At 45.4% G+C, this 23,299-nt stretch overlaps 5 protein-coding genes across 5 annotated transcripts; 3 read left to right on the top strand and 2 right to left on the bottom strand.

Moving 5' to 3' along the window:
- Positions 1–107: 107 nt before the first annotated feature.
- F5B22DRAFT_582331 (rab-GTPase-TBC domain-containing protein) lies at positions 108–3,097 on the bottom strand. The gene is made up of 6 exons (XM_047973289.1): positions 2,858–3,097; positions 2,644–2,761; positions 2,418–2,582; positions 1,819–2,345; positions 1,620–1,762; positions 108–1,559 (listed from the first exon to the last, which is right to left on the bottom strand). Exons 1-6 carry the CDS (start codon positions 2,878–2,880, stop codon positions 310–312), a joined length of 2,226 nt encoding a protein of 741 aa, XP_047836173.1. The 5' UTR covers positions 2,881–3,097; the 3' UTR covers positions 108–309.
- A 234-nt stretch (positions 3,098–3,331) lies between these two features.
- F5B22DRAFT_582332 (uncharacterized protein) lies at positions 3,332–6,061 on the top strand. Its single transcript, XM_047973290.1, has one exon. It carries the CDS (start codon positions 3,707–3,709, stop codon positions 5,525–5,527), a length of 1,821 nt encoding a protein of 606 aa, XP_047836174.1. The 5' UTR covers positions 3,332–3,706; the 3' UTR covers positions 5,528–6,061.
- A 7,872-nt stretch (positions 6,062–13,933) lies between these two features.
- F5B22DRAFT_4030 (kh domain protein RNA-binding protein) lies at positions 13,934–15,852 on the top strand. Its single transcript, XM_047971490.1, has 3 exons — positions 13,934–14,606; positions 14,659–15,251; positions 15,314–15,852. The coding sequence occupies exons 1-3, from the start codon at positions 14,204–14,206 to the stop codon at positions 15,449–15,451; spliced, it is 1,134 nt and encodes a 377-aa protein (XP_047836175.1). The 5' UTR covers positions 13,934–14,203; the 3' UTR covers positions 15,452–15,852.
- An 885-nt stretch (positions 15,853–16,737) lies between these two features.
- F5B22DRAFT_582344 (solute carrier family 35 member B1) lies at positions 16,738–19,428 on the top strand. Its single transcript, XM_047973291.1, has 3 exons — positions 16,738–17,479; positions 17,598–18,400; positions 18,525–19,428. Exons 1-3 carry the CDS (start codon positions 17,259–17,261, stop codon positions 18,761–18,763), a joined length of 1,263 nt encoding a protein of 420 aa, XP_047836176.1. The 5' UTR covers positions 16,738–17,258; the 3' UTR covers positions 18,764–19,428.
- Positions 19,429–19,654: 226 nt separating this feature from the next.
- Positions 19,655–22,615, bottom strand: F5B22DRAFT_4098 (uncharacterized protein). The gene has a single exon (XM_047971552.1). The coding sequence runs from the start codon at positions 22,272–22,274 to the stop codon at positions 19,869–19,871; it is 2,406 nt and encodes an 801-aa protein (XP_047836177.1). The 5' UTR covers positions 22,275–22,615; the 3' UTR covers positions 19,655–19,868.
- Positions 22,616–23,299: the final 684 nt, after the last annotated feature.

Raw genomic sequence — 23,299 nt, forward strand, 5'->3', positions numbered from 1 at the left:
TTTTTTGTGTATAATTGTTTTGTTTTGTATTTATTTTATTATTTTTTTTTTTTTTTTAATAGGGCTTTAATATTTTATAAAAAAAACCCCCCCCCCCCCCCCCCCCCCCCAATCCATCCATCCATCCATCCATCTCCCCCTTTATGCTGAGAAATTCTACTTAAGTACTGGTACTTCATATGATTTATCTTTCTTTCTTTTTTCTTCCTTTCTACGCATACTGCATATTGCATGTTATATATACACCCACCAAATATCCTCTCCCGTCCTATCCTCTCACATCAATCATCTCATCTCGCCCAATCTCATCTATCTCCTAACACCCCCCTTCTTCCCAAGCGGTTCCAGCCCGAAAATATCCTCCTCGCGAATGGCATTCCCTTCGGCGTCCGAGGGGACCTCGCCGAATAAGAAGGCCGTGCGCTCGCGACTTGCCGAAGGCTTCTTGCGGTGGTGCGGGTTGGAACTGTCTCTTCTTGATCCTGGGTTTGGAGGGCCGAACATGGAAGATGAAGAGGAGGAGGATGAGGGTTTGTTGAATGGGTTTTGTGAGGATGAGGAAGAGGATGAGATGTCGGGTTCTAACATCCATGAAAACGAAGATTGCGCGAGCGTGGAGCGCGTTGGGATTGGGGGTTGGGGCCGCTGGAGGGTTTGGACTGTGTTGGAGGGTTCGACGCCGAGGGGGTCTGTGTCCATTTTATCGGCGGAAGTTTCGGGTTTGAGTTTTGGAATTGTTGTTGCTGTGTCGTGCTGATCGAGTACTGGCGTTGTTGCCTTTGGGGTTTCGCCAACGCTGGGATTCGGCGAGTCGAGGACCATAGGCGTGTTCAACGCCATTGCAGCCACGGCGTTACTTAGCGGTTCGGAATCGACTTTTCTCTCTGCTTGTCTGGGTGAAGACGGAGCGTCTTGGTCATCGTCTGGAAGGGCTAGCGTCGAGTCCTCGAGGTATACCTTGATGAACTGAAGCCGGGCTATAGCGGCCTCAAGAGCGTCCTCGCCTGACGAGCTCACGGCCCTGAGGGAAGCTATCGGCTCGTCGAGCATCGCCGCAAGCTGTTTATTCCTCCGGTCCATGACGGCGACGGCGCGAATCGCCGTGTTCGGCCGCGGCTCGGTGAAGAGGTCCCTACTCGTCTTCATCGAGGTCTTGGCCTCGTGGACATTACGGCGGATCTCGACCATTGCGTCCCGCACGGCCTGATTGATGCCTAGTCTCTCGCCTTGCTCAAGCACGTTCTTAGCCGCGCCGAAGAAAGCTTCAACACCCCCTGGCGGTGGGCGGAAGCGTGGTGACGAGAGTGGAGATCGGGCGCCCGCGAACTTTTGTCGGAGACTTGGGGCATTCCCTCTTGGCGTTGTTGGTGGTGATGAGAGAGTTGGGGAATTCGGGGCTCGTCTAGTGTATTTTGTTATTAAAGTTGCGCCTCCAGAGGTATGTAGATGATCCTGTAAGTAGACCGCGTCGTCTATGAATGTGTGCGGCCCGTTGGGAGGATGTGGAATTGGGTATTTGAGTAAAAGTTGGAGAGCTACGCTATAGTCTGCCTCGAGCACTGCGACGCATTAGTACATCGTAGTTCATTTGTACTTGGTTCAAGAATTGTGCGTCTTACAATCCCACCTTATCCTCAATAACATGGAGGTGCAAATAAGGTCTATAAGTTTAAAAGTTGGATCTATGGAAAATAGGTTGTCCCACAGGACGAGCATCTGATCAAACGGGAATTCGCGACTGAATAGAAGCCGGATCCAGCGACTAATTCAGGTAAGATCAGTATTATTATGGAAGAGGCGTTTGTGGGAAGGGCGTACATGAGAAAAACCTGCGGTAGAACCTCGATGTTCTTAAGATGAGCTGATAATTCCGGGTCGACTTTGTGTAGGCAGACCTCGTGTATATACTGACTCTTTTCAACAATTGAAGATTTTGTCGACTGCATGCCAAAAGCGGCATTCCCGGCGTTATCTGCAGACTCGCCGGTTTCGTAGAACGCCTTTGCGCAGTCCATGACCTTTGAGAATAGAGCAAAAGAGTCGTGTTCAATGAACGAAGCATCCAACATCTCCACCATAGTCAAATCACCAGCAGCACCAGACAAGGCGTCTGCGGGATCAATCGCATCTTGCTCGACGACGTAGACTATTGGCGCCAGAAGCTCATGCATACCCTGGCGGTAACCCCCGACATCAGGGTTGAGTTTGCAGTAGATGAAGAGAACATCCGTGATGAGTGTCTGGATGTGTGGCTGGTGGTAGAACGGCTCATCGGGTAAGCGTTGGACATCTTGAAGGATCTCGGCACGCGAGATCTCGTCCTGACGATATGTGTTCCAGGGCGACTATTACGGGTTAATTATACAGTCCATTGAAGAATGATGACGACGATAGGGCAATTCAGAGAGGGGGCTGACATTTGCATCATCCGCCAGCGGATCCGAGTTTCCTGCGTTGAGATATTCCGGATGTTTGCAGTATTTCAAGAAATGTTCTCTCAGAGAAGTATAAGAACTACGTGACTCGAGGAGCGCATGAGTCCAGTTGCTATCAGTGAGCGTCGTCTGGTTCAGCAAAAAGGCCTGCACGGTCTGTCAACACGCCCGGTCCTTCATAGGGGGGGCTTGCAGGCGGACGACGAACCTTCCAACAGACAGACCTGCATCCCACTATACACGGACTATCGGACGCATTGTGTTTCACGGCTCTCTGCAGATCTGCTAAACTGGAGCTGTGCTTGAGAGTCTCTTGCCATCGTGCACTGGAGACATGTCAAAACAGATCAGCTCATGTTTGATAGATTGCAAGGTCATGATATGTTGAGGTGAAACATGTGCGAATAGCTACAAATGCTTACGAGGCATCGGTCAGAGATCTCATCCTGCAATCGTCGGTTTGACTCCCTAAACTGCTAACGATTATATCCTTGCCGTATGATGAGGGCGGGCGCTGCTGCTCATCACGCTCTTCTGTCTCAGCAACGCACTGATCGGGTTGATATGTTTGGATGTTCTTGGCTCTCCTTACACATTGCTGCTCTCACTCGGGGTTCTTATGAAGACAGGACGAGACAGACGGCGTGAGGGTGAGAGTGATGAATTGTCACCACTAAAATCACCGAGATCAGGGCCTCTGGTCTCACGGCCCCGCAATGTCGGCCGCACCTTGTTGCTTTCATAATATATACCATGTTAGGTTTAGTTTGTTTGTGTATATGTACTTATATCTAAGGATGTGATAATTTAGAGGTTAATTCCCTCTGAACACTTTTCAGGACTCTATGACGATCACCATAACCCAAGCCTTGCATGGTGAAGCAGGACTGAATTCCATCCCCCCAACCAGCTTATATATTACATATGGCGTCGTCTCGACCATGCGAAAGCATTGATCTGGTTTATATGAAATCCGTGTCTGGGAGGGATTATGGTAGATAGTACCTAGTCAGGATCCTTGTAAATCAAGTGGCCCCCTGTTCAGCCCCAAAGTAACAGATTAGGCCCAGGACTTACTTACTTAGATAAATAGCCGCCTTCAGCTTAGAGGTAAATCTTCTGGTACGTCATCTCTACAACATTCTGTCATTGCGGTTGCTCAATCCCATGCTGCAATTGCAAGAGAAGCCTTCAATATAGACTTTCCCCCAGATAGACCCAATACACAATTTTGGCATGCATTTTCTGACAAGCTTCCGTGGCCATTGACCATGTCTGCAGACCTCTTTGCTGCTTTCGACGACTTCTCACAACCCCCTCCACAACAATCCCAATCGAAACCTCCCCAAGCTCAACCCCCGTCCGCGCCGCTTTCCTTCGCGTCGCCTCTGAACCCAACCATCGCCAGATCCAGCGGCCATCAATCGAGCCAGTCATTCTCGGCTTCGAGCCAGTTCCAGCATGACTGGTTGTCGCCCCAGCCTTCGCCGGCCTTCAATACCCGGCCCGCATCTATAGCCACTAGTTCTTTTGCGAACAATCGGTTGATACATAATGACAATACCGAAGATGATGATGATGGATGGGGGGATTTTGAAGTTGCGCCAAATACGGCTCCCTCACCTAAGCCCTCACAATTGGCTTCCGCATCGCCAAACCCAACCGCCATGAAACCACCAACTCCAGCGCCACCAACCGCCGGTGTTCGGCCGCAGCGAGCAAGAGTCGTGAGAGCCTCAACCCTAGATATGTTTTCAAACAACCTCACTGCTTATGATGAAAGCTCAGCATTGCCTAGCCCACAAACGGAGCTACCAAAGTCTAAACTGCACAAAATGACTACCGCCAATGCCGACCCTAATGTGTTATTCGACGCCGACGATTTTGATGGAGAACAAGACATCGAGGCAAGTGACGATGAAGAAGATGATTTTGGAGAGTTTGAAACAGTGGCACCACAGCTCTCTCCGGATCTTCTGCCAAGCGTACCTTCATCGAAAATAGAGACGGTTAAAAAGGCTTCCGAGTTATTGTTAGACTTAGACATAAATGAGCCAACCCCTGATCCTGTACCAGCAACGCAAGTAAACGTCGGTCACGCATATTCTAAAAGCCAAAACGACGGGTTAGGTAAAGTGAAGTCATTTGGGAAAACGGTGCAACCTCAGAAAACACAATCCCGACCCAAGCCTCGAGCATTCGAAGATGATTGGGATTCCTTCTCTGATCTACCGAAGCAGCCGGCGCAGTCGCCACCCAAAAAGATAGTTGAGTCTTCTTGGGACTGGGACTCGGTAGAGCCTCCTGCAACCACCAAACCTAAGAACCTTGCAACAAAAAACCATTTGCCGCCGACCAATGCAGTTCCCGCAAATGAGGATGCATCGTGGGACTGGGACCCAGTTTCGGTCGATACTCAGGCTGAACCTCCCGCCGAGACTGAAGATGGAGCCCTACCCCCGGTCAACATCCCACCACCATCGATTCTGCTGTCGGCTTTTCCACAATTATTCGAGCAAGCTAACGAATATCTGTATAAGCCCGTCAGCGGACAGTCCCAAAGCATCAAAGAGCGCGTCTTATCGGATCCCAAGGTATACGACTTTCTAAAAGGATATCTACTCCTCGCCATCGTGGCAGCCCGCATCATCGCAGGTCGAAAGATGCGATGGCACAGAGACAAGTTCCTCTCCCAGAGCATGTCTATCTCCGCAGCCGGGAGCAAGGGGATGAAGCTCGCCGGCGTGAACAAGTCCGAGACGACACAGGAAGACCGCGAGGCGGCCGATGTCGTAAGCAATTGGAAGAGTCAAGTTGGCCGTCTACGGTCCGCCGTGGCATCTGCGAATAAGGGCACTGGAGCACAGCTGAAGATTCCTGAAATCAGCGACAATATGCAAGTTCAAACTGCCAAGGATGTCCCGACGGCGCCGAAAGCATGTGTTATATGCGGTCTCAAGAGGAATGAGAGACTACCCAAGGTCGATCATGAGGTAGAGGATAGTTTTGGCGAGTGGTGGCTTGAGCATTGGGGTCATGTTGATTGTAAGCGTTTCTGGCAACAGCATGAGAATGCCCTCAGACAGAGATGAGTGGGCCGGGCCGTGGGATAAACTGGCACTGGCACCCGATACAGCGACCCGTTTGAGTGATCGGTGACACATGATCTCGTGACTCTGTTGTTGTCAACCATGGTTCAGTAGCAACTCGCTCAACAACGCAGTAACAGAGAGTATATTTCATCTCGTCAAGATATAACGGACACTACATCCATGCCCTTCCAAGAGTACATGTCAAAAATCTCATTACGCGAAGCGTCTTCTGCAATAAAACCAACCAGGTACTTGCCAAGGTGCGATTTACGGTCCATAGACTTAATCCCAATCGACCAAACAACCAATGATGTTAAAAGGTCTCTAGCTTTTGCTGTTATTGGACAGAAAATCGCGTGTATATATGCAAAACTGCGGGCCTGCTTACTTCTAGAGCAATGGGTCATGCATGAGTTGGGTGTAAGAACGATTCACATACATGTACATATGAATACACGATGGTGTGCCTCGGTCTATTCGTCTTGGGCAAACCGGATTGCACATGAGTTCGAACTGTAAGCAATTAATCTAGCCACATATATTTATTCGCTTTATGTATCTGGATTGGGTATTACTTTGCATGTCTAAGTGTCTTACTTATGTATGTCCGGTAGGGGTTTGATTAATATTTAAAATCATCAGAGGCGCGACAATCATATTGACAACCATGATATTTTCACTTGAAGCCCTGTCTTACAATGTACACCTCAAAGCAACGACAATCCGACAAACGGATACTCCAACATCAGACGTGACCGAGACGGCCTGCGCGTTGCGGCGACCCACCCCGAAGCAACCAACCCGGTCCAGACCCATCCCAGCAGCGACAACTGCGCAGAGCAAATCGCAGACCCCCCGGTGGACACCCACGCACCCCGCGGGATGACATGCAGCGACCCCAAGATATGTAGCTGCAAGCTTCTCATCACAGAATCCGCGGCGGGTGATCACGGTGGTTACGCGCAGGCTGGGGAAAGACAATCCTGTTACTGGGATGTGAATGAATGAAGGCCTCATATAATCTTGTATTCCGTATCTTCTGAAGTACCTAGGTGATTGGTAGCTCTGGGGTTAGATTACCTTATATAATCCTTTTTATGGCGTGATGCAGGGTATTTTCAGCACCTGCCTGTGCGACACGTGATAGTTGCGTGAGGACCACTTCGAATCCTACCGTGCTCGATAGGGAGGGAAGCATTATGCTGTGGCAATACCATGGTGAGTGGTTGATTGAGTGAGAGTGAGAGTGCGTGCACTGATCTATCGCGAACATGGACGCGCGACGACAGGTGCCCCGCGAACTGTCGGAGACGAAACCTAAGGAAAGCCATCCTGCCAGAACCGTTGAGCTACTGGGGAAGCTACCATAAATAGGTAGGTACCTACCTAAGTAAGCACTTAAGTTAGGCGAAGACACGGTTGAACAAAATGGAGATATCTTTAGCAACAGCCACTTACTTGCTGATGGCGCGCCATTACATGCAGTGGAATGAGAGAATCGATTTCCCAGACAACATATGCCGGGTAACTATGTCGCAAAACAGGTATCGCTGTTACCTACCAGACCGTACTCTAAGGGAAATTAGACGAGACTGTGACGGTTCGGACGAATTGAATTGCTCGGTAGACTCCGGTGCTGTGCATCGAAGCACAGCCATGAGACTTTATATACGGGTATCTCGTCGGAAAGCTACGGGAAAGCAATAATATGGTAAGTAGGTAAGCAGGTAGGCAAGTCTAACCTGGGCTACACATGTGTCACATCACGAGGTAACCGGAGTGACGCCCTCTTGTCTCGGACCAGAAGATTGCACTTATATACTTCAAGGTCATGTACTGAGGACTGTAGAGATAACTGAGGTTATGTACGTAACCTCTTCGGCCTGGAGGGTGCGCCATGGTGTCATAGGAGAGGCCACGCATAGGTACCCAAGCTTGTAGATATGGTCGATAATGCTGTCTTAGCCATCTATATTATCTGTTACTTGCCTTACCGAGACCGGGAGGGAAGGTGAATCTATACCGCGCTCGGACACTAGACACCTGAGGCATCTTAGGTTAGAATATAGGTATTCCTGAAGTGCTACGGTCCGCTGTCTGTATGCTAGACTCACAAGGAAGAGATGTAAGTATCTATATAAACTCCTATTATCTAAAACTTAATAAAAGGAGGGAAACAGGTTGAGTTAGGCTCTGCTACTTGCCGATCACTATGCAGTGTAGTGTATGTATATGTATAATCCCATTTACTTGGTGTAGTATCTATCCATCTCAGCAGATACCCACTATTTGAAAGCGTCTAGTAAACTTGATATCTTAAGTGTTACTGCTTGCTAAACTTTGAACATCTCCCACCTAGTTGACGCCATTTTGAGACACGCTCTTCTGTCCCGAATTACAGCATGTAGTACGTCACTGCTATATGAAATACATACATGTGCCTCTGAAGATCGCCCGGGGCGTCCATCCCTTTTGCTTCCTAAACGAAGTTCCAATCACGTCTTCCCTTGTCTCCACCCATGCAGGTTGCTTTTACAAGTTGGATGTACCTTCCGTGCTCTCTCACATACCAGCAGGTACATGGGAGGCCAGCCCACCTTGACGCGGCTACCTGTAGGTGCATGTATTTGCACTATCTGTGACTTCCCTCGCGCAGACTCGCGCAGCAAATCGCCGCAGGGATCTCTCTCTCTCTACTCTAGACCTACCGCATACATTCGAAAAACTCGAACAACACTAGTAACGCCACTGCAGGGATGCTCTCGCTAGGTTATCCATATTAGGCAAGCAACTTTGTTAGTGAACGCCACTAAAAGTTGCTCCTATTAGATGTTAGTTGGGCTTTATACCCTTTTGTAAGTTATAGAAAAGTTGATAAGTGGTAGAATTGTAGAAATAACGCTATTTTTGCTGTTTTTGCTATTTCTGTTGTTTTTTTTATTTTTTTTATTTTCGTTGTATTATAGCTAGTTCTTTAATAGCGTTAAGAAAACGCTATTTTTACTATATTATAGCCAGTTCTTTAATAATATTAAAAAAATGTTAAAAACGTTATTTTTAATCGCTTTTATAATAATTAATTTTCGATTAGCCCATTTAGCCTTTAATTTAACCAGTATAACCCTATTAATCCCTTTATTTAAATAGCTTAGCTTTAAGCAGAAGGGCTTGGTACGGGTTAACTATTACCTATTAAAGCTATTAATATAGTTTTAAAGGCATTATTTTTAATAAAGGAAGGTTAATATATTACTATTTTTAAAAAACTATTAAATTTTATTAAAAACTAACGAAGTTGGTAAGTAAGAATAGCGTTATCGTAGCCTTTTAAGTAATAGTAAAGTTAAAGAAGGCTTTTAGAAACCTACGTTTAAAGAAATAGTTTATTATTTTAAGCTAAGTAGTAGATTATTCGTTTTAAGGTGGTGGAGGTAGCGAGAGTTAATTTTAAACGGGAAAAAATAACACTTTTAATTTTATTAGCCGGTGTCACGATTGGAGTGTCACGTACGAGGCAAAGCTCATATTGGGGTACCATCTGTATATTTATTGTGAGATGGAGAACGGAGGAAATATTCTAAGTACAAAAAGTATAGCAAAGTATTTTAGTGCGCACAGCGAAGCGATGGTCACGTGGTGATTGCGATACGCGTGGCAGTGTGGCCATCTGGGCCCTAAGCCCCAGGTGGGTCACCAGGCCAGCCACCGTAACTGCCGGTATTGGAGTTAAAGTTATAAGAAGCATTTTATATAATTAGGAAAGTAAAGAAGTTAATTAATATTTATTAGTTTAATTAGAAAACTATTATAATCTTTAATAGCTATTACTTAACTTACCTAATAGTTTTTACCTTTTTAAATAAGTAATTTTATAGCTTTCTTTAATACTATTAAATTAACTATTAATGGATAACTTATACTTTAATTCAAATGTTTATAAAGATAGTTAAATATATAAATAACTTCCTATAATTTATTAAAAGGGTTTTATAAAATAATTAAACCTAGAAAAGTGTAGCGTTAATAAATAATTCTATTAAAGGGCTTTTTTTTAATAAATTTCCCTATTATTAATTTAAATAAAATTCCAATACTATTTGAATTTTTAATAGGTTATATATATAATTATAAAAGTAATATATCCATTAATAAAAAGTTAAATAAAAATAGTTAAGGAAAATAGCAAGTAATATTAATATTAACAATTATTATAAATGGGAAATACATTAAAAAGTTAAAACTAATTATTATTTTTTATAATAAGGGCTTTAAAATAAATAGGGAAAAGCTATTATATTATAAGGGTATTAATATATTATTTAATAAAAAGGTATATAATAATAGTAATTTATTTAAAAATTAAATTAATAATAATTTAATTGCTTATATTAAAGGAAAGCTTAATTTATTAATTATTAATATAGCTGCCTTTTATAAAATGGATAAGGTTAAGGTAGCTCTTTATAGGGCTAACGTTATTGTTATAATAATCCTGCTAAATTTTATAGCTTATTTATAGCCTTTAAATATTAGTTTTAATAGTCCCTTTAAAATTTAGCTTTAAAAGGAAATAAATTTATATATAAATAAGTTAAAAAAAGAAGGGAAATTGCTTAAAAAGTAAACAATTAATAAAAGATAAATAATAATTACTTACATTATTATAAATATATAAAAATAAACTTTTACTTCGTTTAATTATAAAATAATAATAGGACTTTTTATAAATATTAATATTTTAATTTATTTAAATAGTTATAATAATTTTAAAATTAATATTAAAGGTATTAATTTTAATTAATTAGCTTTTAATAATTATTATTAATATTTAAATTAAAAGGTTAAAATAAAGCTTAAAAAGATTAATAAAACAGTTAATAATTTAGATTATAAATATATAAATATTAAAGAAGAAGAAATAGCTTAATTAAAAAATGGCTATAAATAATTTAAAGTAATAGAATTAAAGGAAAAATGCTATTCTTAAGGCTTACCTAATGGTAAAATAAAGGTAAAGCTAATTAAATAGTTAAAAGATACAAATCGTATATAAAACGTATTAAAATAGTATCTTTAAAAATAAACTTTACTTTTACTTTATTATATAAATATAAAAAAAATCGAAGTTAATTTTATAAAGATAAATATAAAAGCGTTATTTTTAATAATTATATAATATAAAATAATAATAAAAGCTATTTAATATTTATATAATATTTATTTTATAATAAATATATTAAAAAATATATTAGATTATATTTTTTTATATAATAGCTATTTATACCTTAATGTTATAATATAAAGGTTATTAATATTAAGCTTTTAAAAAGATTAACTATTATATAGATTTTTACCCTTTAGATTTTTTTTAACTTATTTAAATATATATATTATACTTTATATAGAAATTATTATTAAAATAAAAGTATTATTACTTCTATTTTAATTATTTAATTTAAATATAAAAAATATATATTAATTAACTTGCTTTATCTTAAAACGTTAAAAATAACCCTTTTTATAATTATTATAAACCTTTACCTCCTACTTTTTTATTTTTTTATTAACCTTAACTTTAATCTTTTACTTTAACTATATATTTAAATTCTTTATAAAGTTTATTATTAAGGTAACTTTAAAACTATTTATACCGTTATTAATTATAGCATTTAAGGGGTTTTATAGCCTATAAAAAGACCGGTAAGGTAAGCTTTAAGCTGTAAAGCGTAATTTACCTATATAGAATTAAAGATTAATTAAAGTAAACATTATTAATATAGTTTTAAGCTTTAATTATATAATCTATTATTAATTAAAGTTATACCTTATATTAATAATGCTTTTATAATTATTATAGTAGTTTATTATTATATATTAAAAATAGCTATTATAGTATTAATTATAGCGTAATTAATAAGGGCTACAATAAGGCTAGCGGAGTTTAAAGATATAGGTTTTATTAAATATAAAGATTAACCCTAAGGGGTTAAAGGATAAGTTAATTAAAGTTACTTAATTAGCCCTAATAATAAGGTAAAATTAGAAGTAACTTATAAGTTATCTTTATTGGTGCTTTAAAGGCAAGCATTTTTAATAATAAATTTAAAGCGTTTAAGTGGTGGTAAGGGTAGATAAAAGTGGGTGGTATAAGTGTTATAATAATAGAAGTAAAGTTAATATAAAAAAGATTAGGTTAGATTAAAGTTCTACTTATATTAAGTTAAAAAAAGTAATTATTACACCTAAAAGGGGATTAAGATAACTTTAGTTTGGTTAGATTTAAATAGGCCCAATATAGTAGTTGTTCCACTTGTATATATGGTAGCGCTACTAGTGTTGTTCGAGTTTTTTGAGTGTATGCGGTACAGATGATGTACGAGATACCTACCTGTGTATATGTATCAGCTACTTGCATCTGGGCAGTGTCGACAGAGTTCTTGGACAGTTTGAGCTTCGTATGTAAAGGTTATGTGGACAGAGATAGTATGGTACCTGCCTAGGTACCTATATGTAGGTAGGTAAGTAACATGCCGTACCGAAGGATACCCAAGCAGCAATTACGAAGGGGGATTGTTACCAGTGGCCAGCGACTTCTTTGCAGTGAAGCTATGTACATATATGTAGGTAGCGACGACTGCCTTTGTCTGCTCATGTACCTAGATACATGGGTATCTGGTAACTAAACGCCCAAGCGCCATTGCATGCGTACAGTACATGGTGGTATTCCAATTGGCAAATCAATTACTGACGTCCGTCCCGGCTTTGGAGCTTGGCCTCGACACCCCAACCTACAGGCCGGAGTACAGGCCTAGGTAGCTCTAACCGTGGTCTGGGTACATCCAAAGTACCTTATTCGGGCGTGTAACTACATATGTACCTCTCTACATACCTACCAAAGCATATAGGTATAGGTAGGCAGGAGGTATCTGATATGTATATATGTATGCAGGTAGAAAGTACATCCCTAGTACTGTCCCCGCCTTCTTTTTCCTCTCAAACGATACCCCCCAATATCTATCCAAAGAGGACCCCCCCCCCCCCCCCCCCTCCCCCAAAACACCCACTGCCTTACTTACATAACTTCATTCATCACCGATTCCACCACAAGACACATGCTTGCCCGTCTCAACACTGAATCCTCAACCACACGCAACTTTCCACCTCCCACCTCTCCTCACTCACCTCTTTCGCCTCTCTTCCTCCACTCTCTCTCATCCTCCCCCTCCGCCTCCACCTCAACCTCACTCACCTCTACCACCTCTACCACCTCCATCACCTCCATCACCTCCATCGCCTCCATCTCCCCGTACATCGACTTCGCCCTCCTAACCATCGCGTCCCTCTTCTCCCCATCCTCCGATCTCACAATCCCACAATCCGCACCCCTCCACCCTTCCACCCTCTTCCCGCAACGCTTTCAACCCCCGGCCACGGCAACGCCAGCCTAAGCGCGAGACTCTTGCCATTCCCGACAAAGTGGGCTAGCTCCTACCTTCGTCATCTAGGTACTTACTTGTTACTTACTTGTTCGCTTGGACAAAGAGAGCCTCCACAACACCTGTCGTCGTCTCCCCGTTGCAGTTGTGAGTAGCAACGTATATACCAACGTAAGTGCTTGCTCGCTTTCTTTGATTTCTGGAACTCTATTTTTTTCGTATGTACCAAGAAAATACCCAAGAAACCCAAATCCCCCCTCTCCGTCTGTATCGATCATCCCCCGTACCCGTCCCCTCTCATCAACGTCAAAAGATAGCCCACCAGGCCGGCCAAGACCAACCCATGGGGCCTATGCCAAGCATCATTCGGGTCTAGGTCATATTTTGTCTACTTAGTTACATAGCACTATCTGCACCTATTCCTCACTTGTCCGCTTGAGGCCCCAAACGAAACAAAACCGTCGCGTTTCAACAGTGGGCATTTCTACAACCCCGCAGCTACTGACGTTAAGCAGCATCAACAACCAGCTTTGCGCACACCAAAATCCAATCGCTGCGATTCATAAAATATCCACAATCTGTGTACCTGGATTGAGGCATACACAACCACGGTAACGCGACGCATCTATCTCCACGAGGTAACCTGGAAAATCAAGTAAAGGTTTGCAGAACCCCGCCAGCCCCCAACCCATGCCTCTTCTCCTTGCCAGCCGTGACCTTCTCACGCGCCGTCTGTATTTTCCGGGCCACATACCTACCTTAGTTATGCCCATGCAGCATATCGCCCAGGTGATAAGATCTGGCGCTAATCTCATTCCACATCTATTCCGCTGCCTTTCGCTTTTGTGTCAAGTGGCGTCTACTACCCCACTGACAGCTTTTCCCATATCTCTGTATCCAAAATCAAACTTTCCTAGCTGTTAAACTCGATTCTTACAGTACTTACCTCATCTCACATAAAGACCATAACCGACTTCCCCGCAAAATCCACATCAGCTTATCAGAGCTAACCTCCCACCAGTCACACAAGCTACCTGCCTTGGGGTCCTATCTGTAAGCCTAGTCGCATACCACTCAAACAACATTCGCCGACCGCACTCGTGTGCATCAATCTCTGCAAGCGTACAACGGTCCATTCGCCTATATCTTCAACAGTTCAATCGAAACCCTAGAAATCAATTAGCCGATTTCCTTGCCGCCAAATACATCATCTGACGCTCACTCCTCACCACTCAATATCATGTCTGCTCAAGAAGTTACTCCGCCAAATGGTGCCGACACGGTTCCTATGGATTATAAGCTTGACGCCGACGAGGGTCGATTGGGCCCGGAGGGCGAGCCCGCCCCTAAGACGGACGAGGAATACGCTGCAACCCAATTGACGCTTCGTGCCATTGTCTCATCTAAAGAAGCTGGCATCATCATCGGTAAAGGTGGTAAAAACGTCGCTGATCTCCGTGACGACACAGGTGTCAAGGCTGGCGTAAGCAAGGTAGTTCAGGGTGTCCACGACCGGGTTTTGACTATTACTGGCGGTTGCGACTCTGTCTCCAGAGCATATGCTTTAGTAGCTCGTTCTCTGCTGGAAGGAGCTCCGGCTATGGGAATGGGAGGTGTTATTCAGTCAAATGGAGGAACTCATCGTAAGTTTCGTGTATTCCATTCGTGGATCGACGAAGATTAACATAATCTTAGAGTTGAAAATGCTTATTTCCCATAACCAAATGGGAACCATTATCGGTCGGGGCGGCCTCAAGATCAAGCACATCCAAGACGTGTCGGGTGTGCGTATGGTCGCGCAAAAGGATATGCTTCCTCAATCCACTGAGCGCATTGTTGAACTAACGGGCAATCCCGACGGCATCCAACGAGCCATTTGGGAAATCTCTAAATGCTTAGTCGACGACTGGCAGCGTGGTACCGGTACCGTACTCTACAACCCAAGTGTCCGCACAACTCCAGGTGGTGCGGGGTCTATAGGTGGTGTTGGCGGTACTGGCGGATCGCCGTATGGTACATCCAGCAGAGGCGATTACGGTTCACCACGCGTAATGCGCACGGGAAATGGCGCCGACTTCAGCAATGGGGCTTCACGTCCGTTCAACAATCGCCGCTCGGATTCTGACGCAGCCACCCGTGGCCCTCCTACTCACGATGAGAATGGAGAAGAAATACAAACACAGAACATTAGTATTCCGGCGGACATGGTTGGCTGCATCATCGGCCGGGGTGGCCAGAAAATTAGCGAAATTCGCAAGGCCTCCGGTGCTCGCATTTCAATTGCCAAGGTACGTCATATTTTGTCAAATTATTGATGCTTGATTTGGCTTAGGGACTAAACGGAGAACAGGCGCCACATGATGAGACAGGCGAGCGAATGTTCACCATCATGGGAACAGCCAAGGCTAATGAGAGTGCTCTCTTTTTGCTGTACGAGAACCTCGAGGCTGAAAAAATGCGACGCAGCCAGGTGCAGTCGCCCGAGTAATTGGCGGTATTTGCTTTCACTAGGATTGGACGGCGTCCGTACTGAAACAGAACGTTCATACATTTGTCTAGGACATCTTTAGTGTGGGGTTCGGTTTGGTGACATGCCCTGCGTTAGGGGGAGACTTCCAGATCTGACTTGCCGCAAGGCTCCTGCTCCAGGTGAGATATCCACGAAACGACTTTACGATAAATTTTCCTCCTCTTCAGCCTCCGAAAAAATAAAAACACAAACGATCCAACTCATCTTCTTATTATCCGCTTTCTTAATCGTGCCCTCGGTCCAGCCAATACGACGTGGGCAGTCTGGCAATCAAACATCGGCTTGTACAGGCTCATAATCCAGATTCTACCGACTACAAACAATCCTTATCACCACAATGAATCCGTATACTGCCAAGGCGAGAGGCAAATTGCGACCCATCAGTTGTCAGATATAGTACGGGGACTTGTGCACATCTGTTGATGGTAATCTAACCATCCTACGCATGTTTAGTGCATGTTTTCAGAGGTGTCCTAGATCACATCCCGTATCTTGTGGTTCCCCTGGGCGATTTGGTATGAGGGGTATCGGTAACGCTTCACTTTGTTCCGACCATTAAGCAAGGCCAAACCCCCCATATTCCGCCTTGCGGAATTTCCCGTGTGTGACCCCTGCATCGAGATTGAAGGCTTCTACTACCTAAGTATGCATGAGGCAGTGGGTCACGCAGATGATTCGTAACATATCATGCTGACTTGGGCGACACCGTCCGACTTGATACCTGCGACGCATCCCAGCCCACCCCTTTCCTTACATTCTTATGGAAAACCTAGGGAACGTACCATTATATGCCGAGAGCCGACAGGACATGTTCTTTCTCGCTCTGCCATCATCTTGGCGCAGTATGTGTCGACCTAACTTTGGCCCCCATGGATGGAATGAATGCAATGTTACAAGATGGGCTTTGATCTCTGGTACTCGACAGTGGTGGCCTCGGTGTCGCAAGGATTCTTCGGCGGGGCACGAACCTAGGTTGGGCCAATCATAATAGAATCACTTCATAATCTCCAGTGCGGCATGCACGTCTACTGATGATGTGTGAGCCGCTGCGTCTGGGCAATGTGCAACGAGAAGTTATCATATAATAATGCCTCTGTGGAAGTGACATTTGTGAATTGTTGTTATGACGACTAGTACACCATCTGTAACATGCAGGTCGCCTTGACAGCCTCTCAGGTTGTGTGATTTGAATATTCAAGCTATCTAGCTAACGATCTAATTTAATGTACGTAGGTTGTGGTCGCAGATTTCCATCAGGCTTGGCACTATAAGCCAATACTAACGGTGATGGATATTTTGGACCCCAACCTCCGTACATAGTAGTGAAGAAGTAGGTAAGTACTACCTAATTATAGGTACACTTTCGGCAGAAGCCCCCCCGCTAGAAGCAAGCGCCTAGCGTGGGAGTGTACCTATCGCTAGCTCCAGGGGACCATTCTTACCGCCTACCCGCTTGAGTTAAAGTTTTGCCCTATTTGGCCAAGTGAGCACTTCATCCGATGATTCTGCCAATCCTCGAAGGGCCATCTGTCATCAGTCATACTGGACATCCACTTCATGTGCTGTTGGTTTCATTTGGTCGCGGCCGATTGTCGACTTTGTTTCCTACTTTTCTACCGCACCACCCAACGCTTCCCTTTCACCACACCACTCCCAACTTTGGTATTTGGTTTCATGTCGAAGCACTCATAGCTAGACTGTATTATCAGCGTCTCGTATCCCACATCATCCCGCGCCTCTCTTACCTGTGTCTCTTCCCCGAGCCATGGCGCGTACCAAACAAGCCCGGCCCGTAGAGCGCCAGGCTTCGTCAGAATACATATCACGACAATCTCCCACAGCATCGTCGAAAAAGCAACATGACGATGGTCCCCGTCCTTCATCCAATGGGGCAGTCCATAAATCTGCGCCTGCGCCGATAGCTGCGAAATCAGAGGCCGGGGCGACGCAGCTCGTCATCGCCGTTGCTGGTATATACGGGTCCTTGTACGTTGCATTCTTCCATCTTAGTCTAGATATAGCACCATACAAGAACAGAAAAGACGCGCGAGTCGCAATGATCGGCGGCGCAGTTAGCTAACACGGTAATTGAATGCGACTTTAGCCTCACATGGGCCTATCTCCAAGAGAAACTCACAACGACACCGCACGGCGCGCCAGGGCAAACCGAAGTATTCAAATACCCCGTGTTCCTCAACACAATCCAATCTCTCTTCGCGGCCGCGACGGGCGCCGTATACCTCTACTTCAGCACGCCAAAGGGGGCTTCCGTGCCCCCCATCATCCCGTCCTCGCGAATACTACCACCGCTCCTCCTCGTGGCGTTAACGAGCTCGCTCGCGTCCCCATTCGGATACGCCTCGCTGTCCCACATCGACTACATCACCTTCCTGCTCGCGAAAAGCTGCAAATTGCTCCCCGTGATGTTCCTGCACATCACCGTCTTCCGCAAACGATACCCGCTGTACAAGTACATGGTCGTCGCGGCCGTCACGGCGGGCGTGGCGGTATTTACTCTGCATTCTGGTAAAAAAGGGAAAAGTCACGGTTCCGGTTCTAGTAAAGAAGAGAAGAATAGCGCTTGGGGCCTATTACTATTGGGCATCAATCTCCTCTTCGACGGCCTGACGAATTCCACCCAGGATTACATCTTCACCTCGTTCCAGCCGTACACGGGGCCGCAGATGATGTGCGCGAATAACCTCATGTCCATGCTCGTCATGGTCGCGTACCTCGTCCTGAGCCCCTGGCTCGTCCACACGGGCGTCGGCGAGTGGCTTGGCATGGACATCGCCGGGAGCGCGGGCGAGCTCGAGGACGCGCTTGCGTTCATGGCCAGACATCCCGGCGTGTGGTCTGATATTCTGGGTTTCGCGGCCTGTGGTGCTGTGGGACAGGTATTCATCTGTTAGTTTTGCCTTCCCTCCTTCCCTCCCTCTCTCTACCTCTCCGTAACAACTACCTACCTCACTTCCACATCACATCCGCTCTCACAAACTTAACTAAGTAAATACTAACCCCACGGACACAGTCTACACCCTCTCCACATTCTCCTCCGTCCTCCTCGTGACAGTAACAGTCACCCGCAAGATGTTCACCATGATCCTCTCCGTCGTCGCCTTCGGCCACCGCCTCACGCGCATGCAGGTCCTCGGCGTGGGCCTCGTCTTCGGCGGCATCGGCGCCGAGGCCGCTATCGCGCGCCGCGAGAAATTGGCCAAGGAAGAGGCTAGGAAGAAGGCGAAGGCGTTGACTGCCAAGGCGCTGTGAGATTGCTTGTTGCTTTTTTATAGATGGATGGATGGGCTGATAGATAGGGACGTTAGTTAACGTATCATATTGTAGAAAAGGAATAGATAGTTAAATAAGTTTATTTGTCGTTCTAGAGCATGAGAGAGATATATAATTATCTTATCCCGGTTATATATACAGTATGGCTTATCTGAGAACGTAAGAAGAAAATAAAATAACCACGGAACAAGAGGTTATATATGTTAATAATCTCATATATCACCACTTCACTTCACATCAATTCACATACACCACACTATTAACCCACACAGAAAGTTATGAATACTTTTCCTTGAAACTTTTCGCGCACGTAGCACGATTATTTTTTCACTATGGTCATATCATCACAACTATATGTACAAGACTTCGGAACATTGGACAGTTGTTCCTCGATTGATTGCTAGCTAGCATCACACATACACACACACAAAATTGCAATATGTGTGTATGTAATGTCCAAATTCCGGTTTCCCCTTTCCTGCCTTCCCTTTCTCCTTACTCCTCAACAACGCCGTTTCGTTTCAATGCGTTCGCAATGTTATGTATGTGCTTGGTTTGCTCGCTCGCTCGCTCGCAGGTGTGAACATCAGCTGCCCAAGTCATTTGCGTACGTAAATACAAAAAGGGATATTCTCCCCCCTTTACTCCGGCTGTAGTTGCATTCGGCCTCTTTTGTCAAAGGCCTGTTATCCGTGGTGATAATTAAAACCCCTTCCCTTTTTGCTCACAAGATGATTTTAGATTATACATTGGTATTTCGATTGATTCAATGGACATGACATCATGAAACCAAGAGCATGAGAGCTGGTAAAAGACATATGGCAATCGTCTTTCCCATTGGTTGACTTTTGTACGCAGCATATAGCGCCGCCGCCCGGGGTATCCGGTATCGCCGATCCGGTACTCGGTAATGCTGTAAATCCAGAAAAAGAAAAAAAGGAAAAAAGACAAAACGAAAATAAGGTGACGACAACGATGGTTCGGTAAATTTAGACAAATGAGACACCAAAGACAGGGTTCCTTGTAGTTGGTATGGTACTTGGGTGAGTAGTCGGAATAATATGGTGCCAAGTCATATCGAAGGCTATAAAATCTCATCGATAGATCGTGTTATCGGCGTTTCTCCCCTTGTAGGTGGACTTCGTGGATCGGCCGTCTGTGAAGGGCGTCCGAAAGGAGAAAAGGGATTTCTTGGAAACATAGTTTCCCGTGGAGAAAAGAGACCCTCGGTGGGTGTTGGCGGCGATTCGACGACAAACTTCATCCCAGACAATTCGGTGAAGGAATCATGGAGTGGGTTGTTTGTCATAGTCTCAACCCGTGGAGACATGATATCATCATCGTCGGGCAGAGCTGAAGTTATTGAGATGCTCCGGTGAGGCAATATCTCATCATGGTTACTGAATGGGTTCTGCCGCTTAGACCCTATATTGTGATCTTGAAAGCCAAAGTTGAAAGGTTCGCTAGGGAAATTTTGAGAGAACCCAATTTGAGGAAACCCAGGAGATGGCGGAGGCTTGAAGAAGGACGATGACCTAGGGGGAAATGCCGATTGCAGCCGCGGTTCCGGGCTCGGCTCAAACATCGTTGGTGGCTCGAGTGTATCCCCAAAATTAAAGCGACCAATGGTTTCCTGCTTTTTTCCTTGCTCGTTTTCTGACCATGAAAAACTAGATGGTGCAGATGAAGGCCCGGGAGAGATTGCCTCAATATTGGACGTCGATTTTCCACGGGAATGAAACGGGTTCCGATCCAGGCTGGACCCCTTCGATGTACCCTCTTCATCGGGCAATGGCGCGGTCATAGGCTCTTTAGGTTTAACACCTATAGCATCAGCCGACAGCGTAAGTCGATGTTTCGTCGGGCTTCTTCCGCTCCTAGGACCAGCACTAGACCGGGGCGCTCTCTTTTTTGAAACTTCCTTCTGAAAATCCTGTAAACAGTACATGAGCCGCATATTCGGGCTTATCCATCTACTTTTCGCTTGAGCTGCATGGTAAGCGTCGTTAACGCTCAATCCCGGATCCTGATATAAGCCGTATGCGATGATCAAGCTAGCTGAGCGACTCGCACCTTGCTGGCAGTGAACAAGCACCTTCTTCCCTTCTTTGGTGCGCTTATCAATTGTTTCACAAAGGTTCATTAAATCAGTAGCAATATCAGTATTATGGTCCCAAGGCATATGGATATATTCAGGCTCATTCCATGGGGCTGCTTTGGGCGTCGTGGGCGTTTCCGAGCTGGGCTCCTCACGAGGTGGGTATTCGAAAGCTGTTGCAAAACTATCATTCGTCATTGCTGTATCCGGTATTGGCGACTCGATCATAGCCTCCGGTGACCCCGAACTTGCTACGCTATCATTTCTGGTTTTCGAGGCTGCGAATGGATTGTGGACTTCACGAGCCACATTAATGACCACGTCGAATTTGGATGCTTCTTCAGCAGTGGGTTCTAGATAAAGATACACATTGTCGTTGTATATCGCAATCGGGCCATCGGGGTACCCTGGGGACTTTTGGTCCTCATTGATCTCCGATTCGTCACGGAAAGGCTCAAAATCCATAGCTGCCCGATTTGCCATCTGTGGTTTTATAGGGGAATCCTCCTCTGGTATTGTAGAACCACAGTCATCACTGATACTTCCTAGCCTTGTGGGACGCAATACTTCCGACAAGCCAGAAGTCCCCCGCTCGAAAACCGTAGGGAATGTCATTCCACCAGCCGGGCCAAATGTCGCTGACTTCATTGAGGACAGCATATGAGGTGATGACGTCGAATGCTTCAAAGACCTCCGCTGTAACATAGGCGGTAGGCTAGGCGAACCTGGCACTTCCAAAGCCATTGGCCGAAGATTCAGTCCCTGGGAATCAGTTTTAAGGCTGAGTAGACTAGGTTTTTTCCGAGGCCCGGGTATTCTAGGCTTGATAAAGCAAGGAGATGAAGGCTCAGAGACCAAAGTATTGCTCGAGGACGATGCAAATGGTGGCTGTATGGATAAGCCTTTCATATTCCTCGGTTTCCGGGGGCCGGGTGATGTCATGGGCCGCTCTGAGGCATTCGTGTTCGTATTGCGGTCGATCTGAAGACCGTCCATAGTAGGGATTTCTCTAAATGTACTTAAAGGAAAAGAATTTAGAGGTATTAAGTTGACTGGCGAGTCTGGCGACGATGAGGGTGACGGATCCGACAATGAAGAAGTATCTGTGGTAAGGGTGGGAGAGGAGTCGGCGGAATCCGAATTCTGGGTTGACGTGCTGTCATGGTGCCGGTGAGTCGAGTCGGATGGGACTGGTCGAAGATGTTGGTTTGTTGGCTGGGGAGCCTTCTGATCCACGTTTTTAGATGCATAGCGTGATTCCATCTCCATGAACTTGGGCTCCACGACGGTAACCAACTCCCTATCCCCAATGTTTTCACTTTCTGGGTCTATTATAGACATAAAAGAGGGTAGCTGATCCTCGAACATGCGTCGAGCGGCGGCGGAAGGCATATTGATGGTGGGAAAGAATCGCAACCCAGTGGTTGAAACGCCCAGCTCTCTTCTAATCCACACACTAGAGTGTTGATGCCGTCCTCTACTCCTTCCGTTGAGTTGTGGTTCGCCTAGCAACGTCGACGCTGGCTGGATCGGGAAGCGTCTGTCAGTATGTTTAAAGGGTATAGTGTATGTATGACGGTGGTGAAAGGAATGCGATCATGGAAAAGGCGGTAAGGCCAAGACCTAAAGTTGGACAGCGCTGCTGAATCCTGCTCATGCACCTCGCTCCTACTTGTTGGCAGTCTCAAAATAAACCCGTTCTGTCGGTCAGAACAACGTGGATCCTATACTTGGTCCCAATGAGCCGACAAAGAGACGCCGGGGCGCGCAACGTCTTGACGATTGATTGATTGACTGATTGTTGCTTCACTCCGTGGTTAAAGAGGGCAAAGAACGTCGAGACGAAGGCAAGGGACTCGGAAAGAGACAAATGAGAGAAAGTATGTACGACGGGTGGCGTAAAGGTGGGCGTGTGTAGGTAGGTAAAATTAGAAAGGCGTGCGTGTTTCGGGTGGCTACAAGTCGAAGGCCATGGGGACAGTGGACTCTTAGGTCTACCAAGACGGGCGACAAGGGCAGAAGAAGGACATCTGCTGGTCTGAGTAGGATGCCAGGTTAGGATACCAGGTCTAGTATAGCAGGCGCTTGAGAGTGCGGGTAAGAGTGAGGGTACACTGGGCAACGGTACGACCGGCGGCGGTTGTAGTGGTGAGGAGGAGGAGGGAAGTGGTGTAGGTCTGGTGTACTATGTAGGTCTGGATGTAGGTATTGGGCGGTACGAGAAGCGAGGAGGAAGACTATACGGGGTGGGTGGGTGGGTGTACTAAGTAAAGTACCAGCAAGTGAGAGCGAGAGGTGGGAATTGGATTTGACGGCACATTCAACTTCTCACTGGCGCATGCCAAAAATGGAATACACACTACTTACCTACCCGGTCTCCCGTTTAATTTGACGTGGACACTGCCTAGGCCACCTGG

The sequence above is a fragment of the Xylaria bambusicola genome (assembly GCF_022495145.1).
Source record: "Xylaria bambusicola strain CBS 139988 unplaced genomic scaffold F5B22scaffold_1, whole genome shotgun sequence".
Classification (NCBI taxonomy): domain Eukaryota; kingdom Fungi; phylum Ascomycota; class Sordariomycetes; order Xylariales; family Xylariaceae; genus Xylaria; species Xylaria bambusicola.